At 38.0% G+C, this 17,294-nt stretch overlaps 1 protein-coding gene across 1 annotated transcript in view; it reads right to left on the bottom strand.

Annotated features, from left to right (window-relative positions):
- The window catches only part of grin3bb (glutamate receptor, ionotropic, N-methyl-D-aspartate 3Bb), a 60,200-nt gene that overhangs the window by 10,089 nt on the left and 32,817 nt on the right, over positions 1-17,294 (bottom strand). The window contains exons 2-5 of the mRNA XM_056735033.1: positions 8,838-9,466; positions 4,584-5,676; positions 3,242-3,387; positions 1,366-1,481 (exon numbers count right to left, since the gene is read on the bottom strand). Coding sequence (XP_056591011.1) covers positions 1,366-1,481; positions 3,242-3,387; positions 4,584-5,676; positions 8,838-9,466 — 1,984 coding nt within the window. The remainder of the gene's footprint in view (positions 1-1,365; positions 1,482-3,241; positions 3,388-4,583; positions 5,677-8,837; positions 9,467-17,294) is intronic.

Below are 17,294 nucleotides of genomic sequence, written 5' to 3'. Positions count from 1 at the left end.
TGGCCTCAATACATCTAAAAATGTAACATGCAGTGTTGGGTCGAATTGGAACAAACCTAAACTTTGGGTTAACTTAACCCAGAATATGTTTATATTTGACCCAACAATGGGTAAAACAACCCAGCATGGGGTTAATTTATAACCCAATGGTTGTGTTAGTCCCTTTTTGATCCAACAGTGGGTTGAAAATAACCCAGCATTTTTTTAAGTATAGAACAATTTGATATTGAAAAGCATTTTGCACAGTTTTGTTGCCATAATTAAAGAACAAGAAATGTCTGATAAATGACAGCAGACGCATGAGAGCGTGCCTGATAATCCATATAAACATGGAGAATATTGTCCCGTGCTGACACGTGTCACGACACCGAGGAGCAGAACACGCTGGGGGAATGAATGGACATGAGGAATGACACAACAGGCATATGGTAATTAACACAGAGAATAGTAGGGCGTGAGCTCAATTAGCCCTGACGCCCAGCTGAGGGTCACGTCTGGAAATGAAGAAATCATACGCTGAAGCACAATTATTTCATCCGAATTTTTACTGAACTTCTCTTTCCTTCAGCGATCATTTCCCTTTTGCCTTAAGGAAAGATCCGGCAGCTCAGGAAAGCGGGCCAGGCTTGCATTTAAATTGGCCTCTACTGCTAAAATGCATGACAGCAGGAGAGATCGCAGCAAGGCCAGCTTGAGTTCTCACTGTTTCTGCTTGTCAGCTGTGAATTTGTCAATAACATAGTTAGAATATATAGAAATAAAAGTTGGGATACTTCATAAACAATTGTAACTTTTTTAAGTCACTCAAGCCTGGTCAGTGAATATGACACGATGTTGGTCATATCCAATGTAAAATCACATCAAATTCTGACAGATCTTGTTCACAAATATATCCTTCCACAAAACTCCATAATGTATCACAAAAGATACATAAACAAACTGTGCAGGCCAATATGACTGAGTTGGTCTATCCGTTAGCATTTCTCTCAATGAGAGATTTTGGTTGTAAACCACATGAGCCTTAAGAGATTGTTCAACCAAAAATTACAATCTTGTCCTCATTTAATCAACCTCTGAAGAACACAAAAAATAAACTTTGAAGAATGTTTGTAACCAAACAACAGCGTAAACCCATTGACCTGCATTGGTTTTGTGTCCGTACAATAGAAGTAAAGGGGTATCGCTGCTGTTCACTTACCAACCTTCGTCAGAATATCTTCTTTTGTATTCTACAGAAGAAAGTAAGTCATAAAGGTTTGAAATGAGAAGAGGGTGAGTAAATGATGATAGACTCTTCCTTTTGGGTGAACTATGCCTTTAAATGTCATGTGACTAGCCACTACATAAGCCATATATGAGTCTTACCTTCAATAGCGAAGGGTTTACCGACCGTTAGCATCTTGCAGTCGGCATCAATCGACACCTCGTAGTCCAGCAGGGCTTTGTCCATGATAAACGCATCAAGCTGAGGCGGATCTGTCCTTCACAACAGAAAAAGAGGAGGGGCTACAAATCTACACAAACAAACAGGCACACCACACTCAGTCTCATTAAACATGCACAGTACCATTAAGAAGTCTGATTGTGGTGCAAATGGAGGGCAGTCGTCATTCGTCTGAGGAAAATGTTCGTATAGTGCAGCGTTTGCCATAAGTCTGCAGCTACGCTAAACCAGATGCACACTAGTAGACCCTTAACATAGTCCTGGTTTAAGCTAAGCTGTGTCTGTGAAACAGTTCAGGCAAAAATACAATTCATTTACTCACCCTCATATTGTTCCAAATCTGTATAATTATTTTTGTTCTGATGAACACAGTGAAAGATATTTGGAAGAATGCTTGCCAGGAAAAATTACTTTATAGTTTTTTTTTCTGTTGAACACAAAAGAAGAATGCAGGAAAGCAAACAGTTCTGGGGCACTATTGACTACCATTGTCATGGCCAAGAACTGGTTAGAAGCATTCATCCAAATATATTTCACTGTGTTCATCAGCACAGAGACAATTATACAGATTTGGGATAACTCGCGGGTGAGTAAATGAAGACAGAATTTCATTTTTTGGTGAACTGTCCTTTTAAGTTAAGTAAGGGGGTGGCTGGTAAGAAATCTCATGTTTACACATATATTTAGTCAGTTTAATCCTTATCTCTTTAATCAAAAAGATTATTGCCGTATACCATCAGCGGCCAATTCATGTGACTTCTGAAGTCTGAAGCTCTTGAATTCCAGGCTGCAAACACAGCTGCATAAAAACACCATCTCAGAGCAAAAATAGCAAGCGTGCAGCACACATTTGAAAGTCAAGTGTCTAGAAATGAATTCTCTTTGCTGCTTTGTTCATGTTGTACATGTGGTCACTGATACCTCTGATCTTCTTCACAAAATAAAAAAAAGGATTAAAATGTTTTCAGCCTATTGGAATTTTTCACGGAGCTTTGACTCTTTTGAAAGAGAAAGTCGCTTTTAAGTTCTTCGTCCAATTACATTTTAAATGATACATGCAGAAATATAAACGGAAGCAACTGTGACTTCTTACCGTATGATTTCAAGCTTAATTTTACCTTTCCGTCATACAGAATCAAACCTTTACTAAGCGATTATTGAAGGAAACGAGATGAGGTGCCTTTCAGATTCTTCATATTTCTGATGTTCTTTCTTGATTCATCTCTGCCTTGAGGTAATGTGAGGTTAGAAGTCTGAAAGCTGTTTGCATAGTTCGCTTTTATGGAAAAAGCCACCTAATTAGACTTTGATAAACAACATAGAAATGTTTTACCGTCTTTGTCTCCCTCTCTCTTTTTCTCGCTCGCTGGAATAGCCCAAAAATAAATAAAAGTATAAATAAACAAACAAAAACATGCACTTCACAATTTGGTTTGTGTGACAGACTGTGGCACCGCAGCTGGGAGGAAATAACAAAAGCCCCTCATGGCAGGCAGCGCTGTGAGGAATCTTAAAAATGTACTGCAAGAGACAATTCTTCAGTTTTCAATAAGCAAATTCGTTGGCACGAGTATTGACACCTGTTGATCTGTCGACTAGGGGGGTCACTAGGAGCGATATTTTTCAGATTTGCATTGCATGGATTATTGTTCACTTCTGAAATGAAGGCTCAACATGTAGAATTAATGCCATGCTAACGTTTGGCGGTGTACCATGTACACGGGCACTTTCTACCATCTGCTATCTTCTAACTAAGCATCTGCTAAATCTCTTGTGTTTTGTGAATTGATCTCTTACTTGAGAGTGGCAACACCATCGGGCGTGGTGGGCTTGTTGAATTTCTTCATGTACTCGTGCATCTCAGGAAAACTCTTTCTCATGTAGTCCTCCGCGCTGCTTTCCCGAACAGTGCCAAATCGGAATCCCTGAGATGGGTGATGGAGCTGAGGCCAAGGCCAAGCAACTTTTTAGATTACAGAGTAACACGCAAAAATTTCATATAATTGCTGCTAATCATTAATGCTTAGCCTTCTCTTAAAGAGGTCATACCGCTTTGCTTTGAAATGAAAGTGTTTGATGTTAACATTCTGTACATTAAATCATTTAGGAGATGCTTTTATCCAAAGTGACTTACAAATGAGGCACATCACAAGCGATATATCATAAGATTCAACAATATTTGCAGTGCCGCAATGCCCCATTTCAAGAGTAAGTAAAAGTGATTTCAGAACAGAACAAAAGCTAGAATAGTTTTATTGCAGAAAATATTATAATATATTAAATTATACATTATTATATTATTTTAGATATTCATTGCTGGAAATGGCAGAGATTCACTGGGGGACTCTAGTTGTGGAAATATTTTGTATGTTTGAATGCAGAAAATCTACTACATGTATGAAATCTGCATAACGTTTGGAGGCTATCAAGTGAATAAAAGATGGATATTCTCTGTACTCAACTCTGTACCCCCTTGAAATTCGCTCCCTAGCCCCCTACATGTGCCCCCAATTTCAGCCTCGTATTTATTATTATTGCAGATTTGTAATTTGATTTTTATCGTATTATTAAGAGAATGCCTGTGTTTGTTGGTGTTGCCGTTTGATCGCATTTATTGGGGTGTGTTGGCATTAGGCCTGTTAGGATACTCGTTTTTCACATCACTTTTATTGTGCCCAAAAGAAATAGCAATGACTATTTTATCACGATATCTTCATGTTTGTTTTAAAATAAACAATACTAACGCTTTAATTCATCTTAATTTTGTTCATTTTCTCTTTTTTGCTAATGGATTACACTCAAAAATATGAGTGCAGTGAGGCAGATAGAGAGAGTATAAATTGTAACCATTGGCTAATAGGGCAAAAGTTTAATCAAGTGTCAAACCATAGCACGGTATCTTGTTCTATCACGATTTTTGTCAATACCTGTATATTGCGACACCCATAGTTGACATATGTTTGATCATTGTGAATTAGCCATAAGATAAAGGTCTGAACAAGCTCTAGTAAGATCTCATCAAAGTTTTACACAGGAAATACATATAAAATAATGACATGTTTAAAGACAATGCTAAAACAATACTGTCAGGAATTGTAAAAGCATCTTCTGAATCAAACTACTGTTTGAAAGATCTCACCTTTGCATCATGTATTCCAGAAAGCTCTTCGAAGGTCTTTTCGCCAACCATGACTGCAGCCAAGTTTGCTGTGTAACTGGACAAAACCAGCAAACAAAATATGGCCCACAGGTTCATAAGAAAGCGTCCAGTCCAGCACTTGGGCGTCTTACTGGAGACGGTACGTCCGAAGAGGATGGCATAGCAGAGGTTGAGGGCTGATGAATACGAAAACACCTTCACACGGTTACGTCCATGAGGTGTCATCCCGAAGGGACTCTTCCATTCGTAGAGGGTGAGGAAAAGCGCTGTTATATGTAGAGCCACAAAGATGCCCATCCACATGGACCAATGCAGCGGCCACATGAAGGCTCCGATGGGTGCCGCCGTGTCTTTACTGCGTACCAGTATTCCCAAACTCGTTGAAAAGAACGGACTGGTGAAGTCTATCATTTTGCTCCGAGCCGAGTTAATGCTGAAACTAGTGACGGCCATGTCCGCCATCCCGCTCATGAGGTCGCCCACCAACCCTGTCCATTTTCCACCCTTCACTGCTCCGTATTTCCCGTCTCCAACTATGTACAGGTCAAACTCGAAGTTCATGTCTTCTGCTAGCTTCTCTAGCAGGTCGATACAGTATCCATAGCAGCATTTGCTGAAATCCGGCGGCAAGAAGCTGCTGTTACCTTGCGCCCGGTCGGAATACAAGTGGTCCAGGGTTTCCGAGCTATTGGTGCCTGCATCCAGGCAATATTGTCCAGCGGGACATTTCCCGTCTTCATCTACCTCTCGAGTAAACACGAAGGGATGTTCCACTAACGTTACCACACGCAGACGGCTCCCTGTCACAGGAAAGCCTGCCCGCCATCTCCGGCCCTCCCTGCCCATTTGACCCTCAGTGCGGTGTCGAGGGGACGAGCCCTGCCACAGTCCCTGCTCCTCTACATCCAGCTTACCGCCTTCCCAGCTGCCCACCGTCACCCATGTGGGCTGACCGACGGCGTCACGCCGAAGGCTCCAAATGTGGACACGCTGGGAGGTGAGTGCACGTGAAAGGTTCCGTTGAACGCTGACAGGGCCTGTCAGTCCGACAAAGGACGTGTTGGAGAGGAACCTGGGGGTGAGAGAGAACAGGAGTCAGCGCATGATCGACAGAGTGCTGCAAAATAATTCAAGGGGAACAAAGAATCCAACACGTTCAGAAGTAGGAGGCGGTAACAGGATTGGCCACAGGTTAAGCCAGCTTTATCCGTCCTCCCAGCAATGCAGACAGTAAATATCACTGTGGCAGAGGGGGAAGGCCTGGGAGAGGGATTGCCTGACACGCTCTGGCACTCGTCTCACCATAAACTACAGATGTTGCTTTCACAGAGCAATATATTTGATTGTGAAACCCCCTCCTACTTTACAGAATGAGAGCCACTCAATTGGCAGGGCTACGGCTCTGGTGCAGAGCTCGGGTCACTTAAGGAAATGCTTGACATTGAGCTCGAAGCCATAAATAAAAAATATGGCATTCGACTAATGCCGAGCTGGCTAATGAAAAAACATGGTGAGATGAGTAACGTGTAATTTGACTCTGAATCCTTTTCCATGGGTTTTACCTGTCACGGAAAGCAAAAGATGGGGGTCCACCTTAGCAAGCCCCTGATCCCAGCGATATCGAATGTACAGTGCGTATTTCAGCTCAATTAGGCGGAAACATGGTTATAAAAATAATGAAAGCTTAAAAGAATCTTGTGTTCCTGTAGTTGGTCGTGTTGTTGCACTAGCAGCTTAAAGGTTGATTCCCAGTGAACAAACATACTGAAAAAAGTGTAGCTTGAATGCACAGTAAATAAAAAAGCGTCTGCCAAATGTAAATGAAAGCCCTCTTTTATTCTGCTTCAAATTTATGATCTTTAACACATTACGAAGGGAGCAGAAAGCAAGAGAGAGAGAGAGAGAGAGAGAGAGAGAGAGAGAGAGAGAGAGAGAATGAAAGACATAGTATGGAACAGATTGTGCGCTCAAATTTGCACATTTAGCAGGTAAAAGTTCTGCTCGTGAACATCAGAATAAAAAACCTTTAGATGATAAAGTTGTACAACTGCATTTTGAACAATTCTTTAAGGAAATGCGAGAGATGTTCATTGCTACTGTACACCTATGATGGCATGAGAGAGTAAATTATGGGGTCAATTTAATTTTGGAGAACTATTCCTTTAAATAGATGTTAATAAAAAACCCTTTAGCTTAACAAACCTGCACATTAAATATGAGCATTAAATACTAAGTTTATTATAATACTAGAGCAATAATAGTTTTCAAGAATCCTCAGTAATTACAAAAGTCACCCACAGGAAACATTTAGTGTCAGAAATAGGCAAATCACATTCAACTAATTACCGTCTTCTCATTCCACCTCGAGCTATTACAAATGAGTTTAAATTTGTTTACATTAAGATCGCACAGAAAAAGGAAAATTGCTCACTTTTATCTTAAAACAAAGTGCACAGATTCTTTCGTACCGCTCATCTATGTGTGCATGCAGCTATGAACGCACGACCGTCCGCCTCTTTCACGCTTTGAGTCCGACTGGCAGATGTTCAGCCTCGTCCTGTTGTGATGAGAGGCACAGGCTCCCCACACAGCCCGTTTTCACTTCTGTTTGCTCAGAGAGATATAGTGGTGTGTGGCTACGTGCTGCCGTGATCCGTACCCTGCATCGGGTCTGCATGGCAGGCCAGTGCCAAGTCTTTTGATAAGAGTGATCCCACCTCAGGGAAAGGCAACTGAGGGGAAGTCATAAATAAAGCTCAAAGCTCTAAACCATGTCTGCATTCCAGCTGTGTGTTTGGGCAAACAAGAATAATTTCCACAGCGTGAGAAAGTGGCCGTATGCCTGTCCTTAAGCATGACACTAGCTAACTAGGACATCTCGTCCAGATGTTTGGGAAAACATCAAAGTTGGCAGACAGTTTCTTCAGAAAGTTTTACAAATTTATTGACACATTTATTCCCTCAGTGTGGGTGAGGTTTCCAACAAAAAGCGTTTCACTTTCTGTTTTTTGTACTTTTTCATAAATTTTCTGGTAAACTACTGATCTTTTTTTGGTCACGATTAATCGTGAGGTTGGTGTTAACATAATATATGCCTGTGCACTGTGCATCTATAAACATGTATGTATTGTATTTTTATGAAATATTTGCACGTATAAACAGTATTTATAGAAATTGAAATACACTTATATTTGTATATAATTTAAATGATATAAACATTTATTAATTTGTATATTTTTCTAAACATATATACGTGTGTATATGTTTATGAATAGATAATTAATATAGACAGTGCATAGACATGTATTATTATAAATAAAACGTTTATTCTGGATGCGAATAATGGTTGATGTGTGTTTTTTAAGATAAACATCATAGCAATTCTTCATCTGGAAATTATAAAGTTCTATCTGACATTAAAAAAAAAAAAAAAATCACATTTTTATTCTTTGACAAGTATTATTTGTATTCATTATATAATATAATATATTTACATTATTTGATGTTTTTTCTTTATGTTGTGTACATATTGGGACTTTTTCAGAAAAGTTTTTTTCTGTCTACAACGTCAAATTGAATGTACTTTGAGGCTCAATAGGCCTACCTCACAACTGCTCAAAATGCAACTAAAACTTTTAATTCTAAGATGGCAAATTCAGTCAAAAAAATATCTCAAATCTTGTAGAGTTAATATGAAATTTGTATTCTTGTAAAATTGATTTGTTTTTATTAATATTTATTTAATATGCCATTCCCATTTATTTTTTAAAAGCAAAAGGGAATGTAATGAAATTCATGTATATAGCCTAACGTTACCTCAATACAATAGCAATGCACTCTGCTTTCTAGACCACATTATTGCTTCAAATATAAATCTTTTATTTTTAGCTTAGGGTTCAGGATGCTGTTGTGGAAGAAAGTGAAGAGCCTGCTGTGTTTTCTGCCCGCTGTCTTTTCTGAGTTCATTTCACAGCTACCACTGATGTGTACGATATGACAATGACATAAGGCAATAAGGCAAACAATACACAATGTAAACACTCTAACAGTGCCCCTCCAGGAGGAACGGCAGAGGAATTGGCTTTTTTCAAGGAATACATTCACTACCCTGCTAAAAAGACCAGCATTATTTCTAAAACTGGTCCATGCTGGTTTATGCCGACTAACATCGCAATACAATTAACCATCCAGCTTTATAACAGGGTTCGATAGATTGAAAGAATACAGATTTACCTTGCGATGTACTGTCCTGACGAAGGCAACTCATGTTTGTTGGGTTTATCAAAACAGTTCACCATGTTTTGAATAAGGGCCAGATCAGGCCGTACCACCGTTGCTGCTGTCACGGCTCGGTTGATAAGCTGCAGAGCATCACGAATATACAAGTGCAGCGGTTTGCGGTCGACCTCTCCATAAGCCAGCAGCCCTAAAGGCAGACCGATAGAATGAAGAGCATCCGGGCTTAAGGGATATCCCATAATCCAATGCACAGTGGGCAACGTCAATCCCAAATCATGCGTGCTGCGCAGAACGGACGAGACGCACTCCGGGTCGGCTCCAAACAGCAGGATGGAAGTGGGTGGAGGATGGTCCTGATTAAAGTGCTCAGAAAGGAAGTCAGATATATTAGTCGTGTGAGGTGTGCTGTTGGAGAGGTTTAGGGCCGCCCGCAAGTGCCATTGTGAGCCTCCCCAGCCAGATTGGCCCTGAAGTTTCAAGAAATCTAGAAGACCGGCATCCTCCCATCCTTGGCAAAGCACGGCCATGCTCTCCTTCCAGCCGCTGTGCTGCAGAATGGACAAAAGCAAGTCTGCCAGTCCAGACGGCGGGATACGGGTGGTCATCTGCAGGTGGAAGCGGTTCTGAGGAAGAAAAAAAGAGATGCTGAGACAACACGGTCATCGATTTAGAATAGATGTGCAAATGTTTGGATAGGTTGTGGATGTTTTACCAAGATGACAAGTTTTTACATGGGAAAAATACAATTACAAATAAGATATTTTTAATTGTATCTCTTAGGCATCCATTTAAAGGCAAAGAAAAATTGAGAGATCTGCAGATGACTTGTGCCATTCATATATTTCTTCTGAACAAAAAAGACCTCACTAATAATCTCACACATATCCACTCTATAGAGTTTACATTAATCCATTTGGCCACAGCTTTAATCCAAAATCATTTACAATGAATTTGAGGTATATATAGATACCTAGTATCTGCTGTTATCGGCTTGCTTCCAGTCAAATGTTAAAGATTTCAATGTAAACTCAAAATTTTAAGATGAATTTATCAATTCATTCTCGTTGCCGCTTGTCCCAGAAATTCCTGGAGCCCATCCCAGTTTATCTTGGGCCAAAGGCTTGGAAACCCTAGTCGGCCAGTCCCACACACAGACCAACACGTTCATGCTCTCATTTACACCTACAAGCAGTTTGGGAAAACCCATGCCAACACATTAACACATACAAATTTCACAAAGACTTCTCGGGTGAGTAAGGACTCAAATTAGGGACCTTTCCCATTGTGAGGTGACTAGGTTATGTTACCTATAAAATATCTATATATTGTCACTATCCTCTCCGTCAGTGTTTCCCACAATTTTACGCAATGGCATTCTCCTCCTGCAGTTTACCCCCTTAAAGACACGACTAATGACTACAGACAGTACAATGAAATATATAGTTACCTTTATGAATATTAAAGCCCCTGTGAAATAAAAAATCACAATGCCTATATACCTTTACATTTACGCATTTGGCAGATGCTTTTATCCAAAGCGACTTACATTGCTTTATCCTATACATTTTACATCTATTGTATATATGGTAATTGTAATCCCCTGGGATCGAACCCACAACCTTACGTTGTTAATGCAATGCTCTTACCACTGAGCTACAGGAAAGCTATTTTATCATGAAATATTGTAGTCTTTAATTTGGGTCACTCTCTTTAAAAATGTGTGTGCCCTCACAATCTTAATGCACTTCCGTCCTGTAATGACTATCCATCTTAAATGAAGTATGTTACACTGCTTGGGCGGAGCATCGGTTAACTCCTCCCCTTCATCTGTCTGTCTACTGCCAATTTTGCTAAATGCAACGGCTGTTATTTTACATCAAATCGCAGAAAAACACGAAAGCCACACCCACTATTTTTCAAATTTCACAATTTCCTTTTCACACGGATATGAGTCAAAATACGGGAGTAAAAACGATCGCAACTTCCAGTCCACAGGGACCTTAAAGTCACCATGAAATCAAACAGGAAAAAAAGTGTTTTACACTGTTTCAGTGATTAAATGATTTATCCGTGTACAGCATTCTTTTTTTTAATTAATTTGCATTTGTAAACTTTAATCAAAAACATTAAGCTCCTCTCCCCTTCTCAACAACAACTCTGACCACATGACGTATAAGCAGCAAAAATGAGGTAGGACTATACTTACTGCCCAATGGCCAGGCATTTTTAGCCATCCCCTCCAGGCCCGAATTACAACGAACCAATCAAAAAGGGAAGGGCAAAATAAAGCCCCGCCCTACATTTATTTCTAATTTCAGAAGCCGTTTCTCTCGATTATATGTCAAGATACGGAAAAGAAGTCAATCGCAACTTCTGTTTCATGGTGACTTTGAAGTCATCGTATAGATTTAAAGGAGTAGTTGACTTTCATGATCATTTACTCACCCTTGTGTCATCCAATATGTTTATGTATTTGTTTCTTTAATCAAAAATATATTACGGTTTTTGATGAAAAAGTTCCAGGATTTTTCTTCATATAGTGGACTTCAATGGACTCCAAATGGTTGAAGTTCAAAATGACAGTGTCAGTGCAGCTTCAAAGGGCTAAACGTTACCAGACGATGAATAAACATAAAAAAAATGTATATGCTTCATAAAAACAAATGCTCGCCTTGTTTGGTTCTGCGATGCGCGTTCATGACTTTATGTAATACATAATTAAATCACATACATAATAAAACTTGCATGTTCAACTTGTAAACACTGACTCGGTACTTCCGCCTTCGTCAAGCGTGACCTTTTCAATGTAATTACATATTTTGTGAAGTCTTGAACGCACATCGCAGAACAGATTCATGGTCTGGTATCGTTTAAAGCCCTTTGAAGCTGCACTATACTCTTATTTTGGCCTTTAACCATTTGGAGTCCATTGAAGTCCACTCTATGGAGAAAATCCTGGAATGTTTTCATCAAAAACCTTCATTTCTTTTCGACAAAAGAAACAAATACATAAGCATCTTGGATGACATGCGGGTGAGTAAATTATTATGAACATTTATTTTGAAAGTGAACTCCTCCTTTAAATTTGAACAAAATAAGAGTCCTAAATTAAACAGATCACAGAATATTTGGAAAAAAAAGCCCACTTACTACAGGGAGGGTGTGTGGCTTGAAAGACCATTTTTATTTATCCTATAGTAAATTTTCCTAATCACAAACTTCTTAGCGTTTATCTTAAATAAAATATGAATAATAATATGAATCTATTATAATTCTGGGGCTTTGAAAGAGCAACCTCAGAGCAATACAATTTTCCTCTAGATTAACAAGATCTAATTTTTTCATTGATGGCGAGCCTCAGACATATAAGTCCTCCTCAAGGTCAAAACTGGAATCATATTATCAGAATGCACAGTACTTCCTTGAATTATCTTATTCCCTCTCAGTATGCCAGTCACATAAAAGAGGACTCTGCATGTCCTTCCATAATACGGCTAGTTGTGCTATTGATTTTATACTCTGAAACCAAAGGCCTTAATAAATTTGCTCTCTAGCATGATCTTGACAGAGGCTGTTACACCAGCGGTTTTAATGGCGTACTGAATCAACTGCTCATTGCTCCTCGTTCACTTACTTTAGGAGATGGTTAAAAACAGATCACAGGATTGACTCATCTCAGCAACGACATTCTGATTCAAAAAGCCAATGTTGATTCTGTGACCCGCCTGCCAAGTGAAGGTAAGGGAGAGGCCTTTCATAGGATTTTATGAGTCATGTTGAATCTCTTTTTATGAGTTTCTCAACACAACTGGCAAAAATCAAGGTTCTGATATTATTAAAGTAGGTGATGTTAGACACTTCAACAGGGTTTAAGGAACTAGAGAGTTTTACACAAGTATTTATTTGGCCAAAATACTGTATGTGTATGGAACTATCCAACAAAAACAATGACGATTATATAAGTTGGTTATAATGTAATATAATAATAAATATAATACTCAATCATAATATATGATTAAAGGACTACAGTAGGGCATCGAAAAATAATATTCTCTCATAATATCTACATAATGTTTTTTTTTATTTGGTTTGGGTTTATAAAATCCAAATGACTCCAGTGTTCAATTTCTTCTGAAGAGAAAGCATATTGTGTATGTGAGAGGGAATATTTTGAGTTTATTTATTGAAATCGAAACCAAAACTAGCAGTAAATTCAAATGGGTACAGTCTATAACTTGACTGTATTATGAATAGTGCTCATGATATTTTATCAAAACACAAATAAGAACCAATGAAATTTTAAGTTATCAAATTGTCTGCATATTTATCACTCAAATATAGTTTTGAATTTTTAGGTTCCAAATTTTAACCATTTTCTTGCACCAACACATGGTTTCACTTCGGAAGACATTTAATAACTCGGTGGATTTGGATTTATTTTATGATGATTGTGCGTTTTGAGCTTCAGCATTTTGGAGCCAATATGTTTATATACAGTATATTAAGTGAAAACATTTTTTATTAAAAAAACTTTGTGTTCATCTGAAGAAAGGATGTTGCTAGGATGATTTGAGGGTGGGTAATTTAAAAAGATGTTTCATTTTTCAGTGAACTATTTCTTTAAAGCTTAAAAGAAAATCCAACATAAAACCAGAATATGGAAATTCAACAAAATTACTAAAATCACCCACACCAACTATTTGTAATGACAATAACATACACATACGATCACTTTATGATTGAGCCGCAGAGACCAAAGCACCTGTTTTTGAGTGGATGATGAGAGTAATTCACAGTCTCATGCAGTCTGAACTGATGGAGCCCAAATCATTTCACTCCATGTCCCTGCAGCTGTTGCGTTTAGTCACCAGGGACTCAAGACTCATCAGCATTATCATCTTCAAAAAAACACACATTCATTTAGAACATCCACTGTCGTCCTGAATGAAGATAAAGCTCAGTACAGTTGTTGAGTCTTTCTGTGAACGTGGACTTGATGTGGATTCTGTTTATTAAGTTTTAAGGTAGAGCACTTTATTTAAAGCTGAACTAGCTGTAAGTACATTCTGCTGCTGCTGTCGCCATGTACACCTCACAAGCATGTTTTAGTGATGAACAATGCATGAATAAAGCATGTTACACGGGTCTAGTAATACAGTAGTAGCTTACCTTGAAAAAATCTCTCAATTTGTTGGAAATTGTACTTTGCTGTAGGGGCCAACACTGCTCTTGATCATGTGTTGTGTTTTCAATGTTGGTGTCAGAAAATAGGTGTAAAAGCTTTACCTTTTTACAAAAGTACACTATTGCACCTGAAGATTGCATATTAGTACCTCAAAGGTACATATTTGTACCAAAATGTATACATATATGTACCTAAATGGTCCGTATTAGGACCAGGTATCTTAAAGGTGTATTAATCTTGTTTTTACGTGGTATGGGATATAGAAATATCAAAATGTACATCCAATGTCAAACAAACACCGAAAAATCTTGACTTGAAAAAAATGGAATTGTATAGATTACGAGAGCAAAAATCATTATAAATAATTAACAATTTTGCATCGTTGAAAAGTAGCATTAAAAACGTACTCTATTAATGCAGAAAGATGTAGTGACAAAAAAACCTAACTTTTAGTTTGTAATCAGACATTATATTCGTATTGCTATTGAGCGTGTTGATCAAATTCTTATAAAATGTACTGTATATCTGCCAAACTTGCACATCTAATTCTAAGCATTTTAAGAAATGGATTCCCATCAGAACTTCTATTTCATCCAAGGTTTATGTATCAAAAATGAGACGGTCCATCATTATCATAATAGATGACAAAATGATACATGTAAGAACTTGTATACCATAAAATGTAGTATGTGTATTATCATCAGGGGCGCCGCTTAATATTCTGAGCCCCCTGTCTAATTTCTTATTTTTCTATTTTTTTTTTATTTCTTAAAATACAATAGTTCGTTTTTGGATAATGAACTAACTAACTAATATTAAATCCTAATAAATGTACAGTATTTGTATCATCCGCTTTCAAATTGATTTTAACACACTTAATAATTCAAATGGACATCACAAGCATAAATCCCTAAAATAAATGTTACAACCAGCTGTTGGGTCATTGTTTATCAGTAGGGAGCATTTTTCTTTTTAAACCATACACTTTGAGGTCATCTAGTGATACTTACAGAATATGTTTTAAATCAAATGAAAATAGCGTCATGATCGCTTTCTAAAGTATTCCCATGGATATGAAGCTTTATTCGCAAGAAAACCATTTCATAATGTGTTGATTGAGGGACGAACAGAGTGAAAACTTTACAGTGGGTGAGAAACAGTATTGTTCCTCCAGCCTCCAGCATCCAGCAATGATTAGCATTGCCAACAGTGGGAATAAAATAGAGCAGGGTCTATAAGATTGAACCAAAACTCCAATGGTGTATAAGTGGAGAAAAATAAACATTGTGAGATAGCTATCCTTTGGAAGAAGGAATAATTGTTTATTAATAATTCATCTTTTCATTACTATATCACTCAGCCATGTCAAGAAAAGACATATATTTGAAAACATTTTGTTAATATCTGCAAGACTCCAAAGTTTTTTGTGAACAAAATGTTTCTCAAATCAACCCTATCTTAAGCTTGACTAACTATGATGATTGATCAATGTAACCTGCAATAAACATCCAAGATGGTTACACAGATGACCTTCAGTCGTTCAGCGTTGTTCAAACCCGAATGAAAGAAACTATGAATCAAAAGAACACACAAAATCACCAACCAGAATTGTCAATGTCTCCAGTGGCACACAGGAAATGCATTATTCTCAATCCAACACCTGTCATCCTGTTGTGACCAGCTGGATGCAGCACAACGGCTGCACGTACGAGGATGTTTGTGCTTTCATCGACAAAGAAATTACAGTAAACTGCTAGGAAAACTGCCATTGTTTGTACATAAAAAAGAAAACAACATCAGGATGTTTCCTTCAAAATCATGACATGTTGTAGCCGCTCGGGGTAAACACATATTAGTTTTTTTTGTGCTGTACGTAATGCTGTTTTCAATAATGATCATTGATATATTATACAAAAACAGCACATAGGAGGCTATCAAACCTCATTCCGCCTTCTGCTCATTTGCTTTCAGCTCTTCTTTCAAACAGAAATAAATGTGATATTTTCAGCGAGAGGCGCTCCAGTTCCCCGAGGGTGCAGTATAAATGTTTGAAATCAGACACACTCAAATGGAGCAATGATGTGATACATCCACATTGCGACTCAAAGGGCCAAATTACGCAAGTTTTTCAAATGCCATTCGACTCAAAAGAGCCCGAGCAAGAAATAACACTTGAGGTTTGTATGGATTTCCTCTCATTGTGCAATGGAGATTTTGATCAATGTTCGTCCTCTGAGAATCGGTGAAGATTACGCAATTTGTCAACACAGCAAAGTATATTATTGAAGTCTGTTTTTCTTTTTAGAAATACAAGGACTGAACTGAAGGCGGAAATACATCTGACAGAGAACATGTTTGATATCATAAAGAAGATAAATAAATATTAAGTCATCCATTTCAAAGGGACAGTTCACCCAAAAATAACATTTCTCTCATCATTTACTCACCCTCGAGTTGTTCCAAACATGTATGAATTTCTTTGTTTGGTTGAACGCAGAGAAAGATATTTGGACGAATGCTTGTAACCAAACAGTTCTTAGCCACCATTAACAACCATACTAGGAAAAATGACAATGGCAGTCCTCAAAACTGTTTGCATTCCTACATTCTTCAAAATATCTTCTTTTGTGTTCGACAGAGCAAATGAATTTAAAAAGCAATTTTTCCTACTATGGCAGTCAATCGTGGCCAAAACTGTTTGAAAAGCATTTGTCCAAATATCTTTCTCTGTGTTCATCAGATCAGAAAATGTATACAGATTTGAAACAACTTGTGCATGAGTAAATGATAACAGAATTAATATTTTTAAAATAAAATCCCACCAATCATGACAACAAGGGCATCCGAAAGATGAAAATACTAAACAGTTTGTTAAGAATGGAAACGGAGCCCTGGCTGATGGACAGATGATTTGTTTCTCTCTTTAAGTCTGCAAATCAGATATCTGTACTGATTACTGATATTCTATATTTCATTAACTGCTCTCATCTGTGCTTTATCAAAACTGTCACTATGCTTTTTACGTGCCGCACAGTAATAACTGTTTCTATACTCAAGGCACGATATAAGAGAAGAGTATACACCGTCAAGGTCAGCCACAGAGAGTCTATTTGTTCGCCAGGACTTTTTAAGAAGCAAAGATGCAGAAAGGCTTTTCATTCATCAACTTGGTAGTTTCCATTCAATTGGTTGTCAAGGTGACAACCAAAATATTGTGTGATTTTACGAGTACCTCATTGGAACCACCTTATATGATTGTTTCTTGC

This window comes from Triplophysa dalaica, chromosome 21, assembly GCF_015846415.1.
Source record: "Triplophysa dalaica isolate WHDGS20190420 chromosome 21, ASM1584641v1, whole genome shotgun sequence".
Lineage (NCBI taxonomy): Eukaryota > Metazoa > Chordata > Actinopteri > Cypriniformes > Nemacheilidae > Triplophysa > Triplophysa dalaica.
Note: the sequence above shows the minus strand (reverse complement) of the source record. Positions and strands in the feature narration are given on the sequence as shown.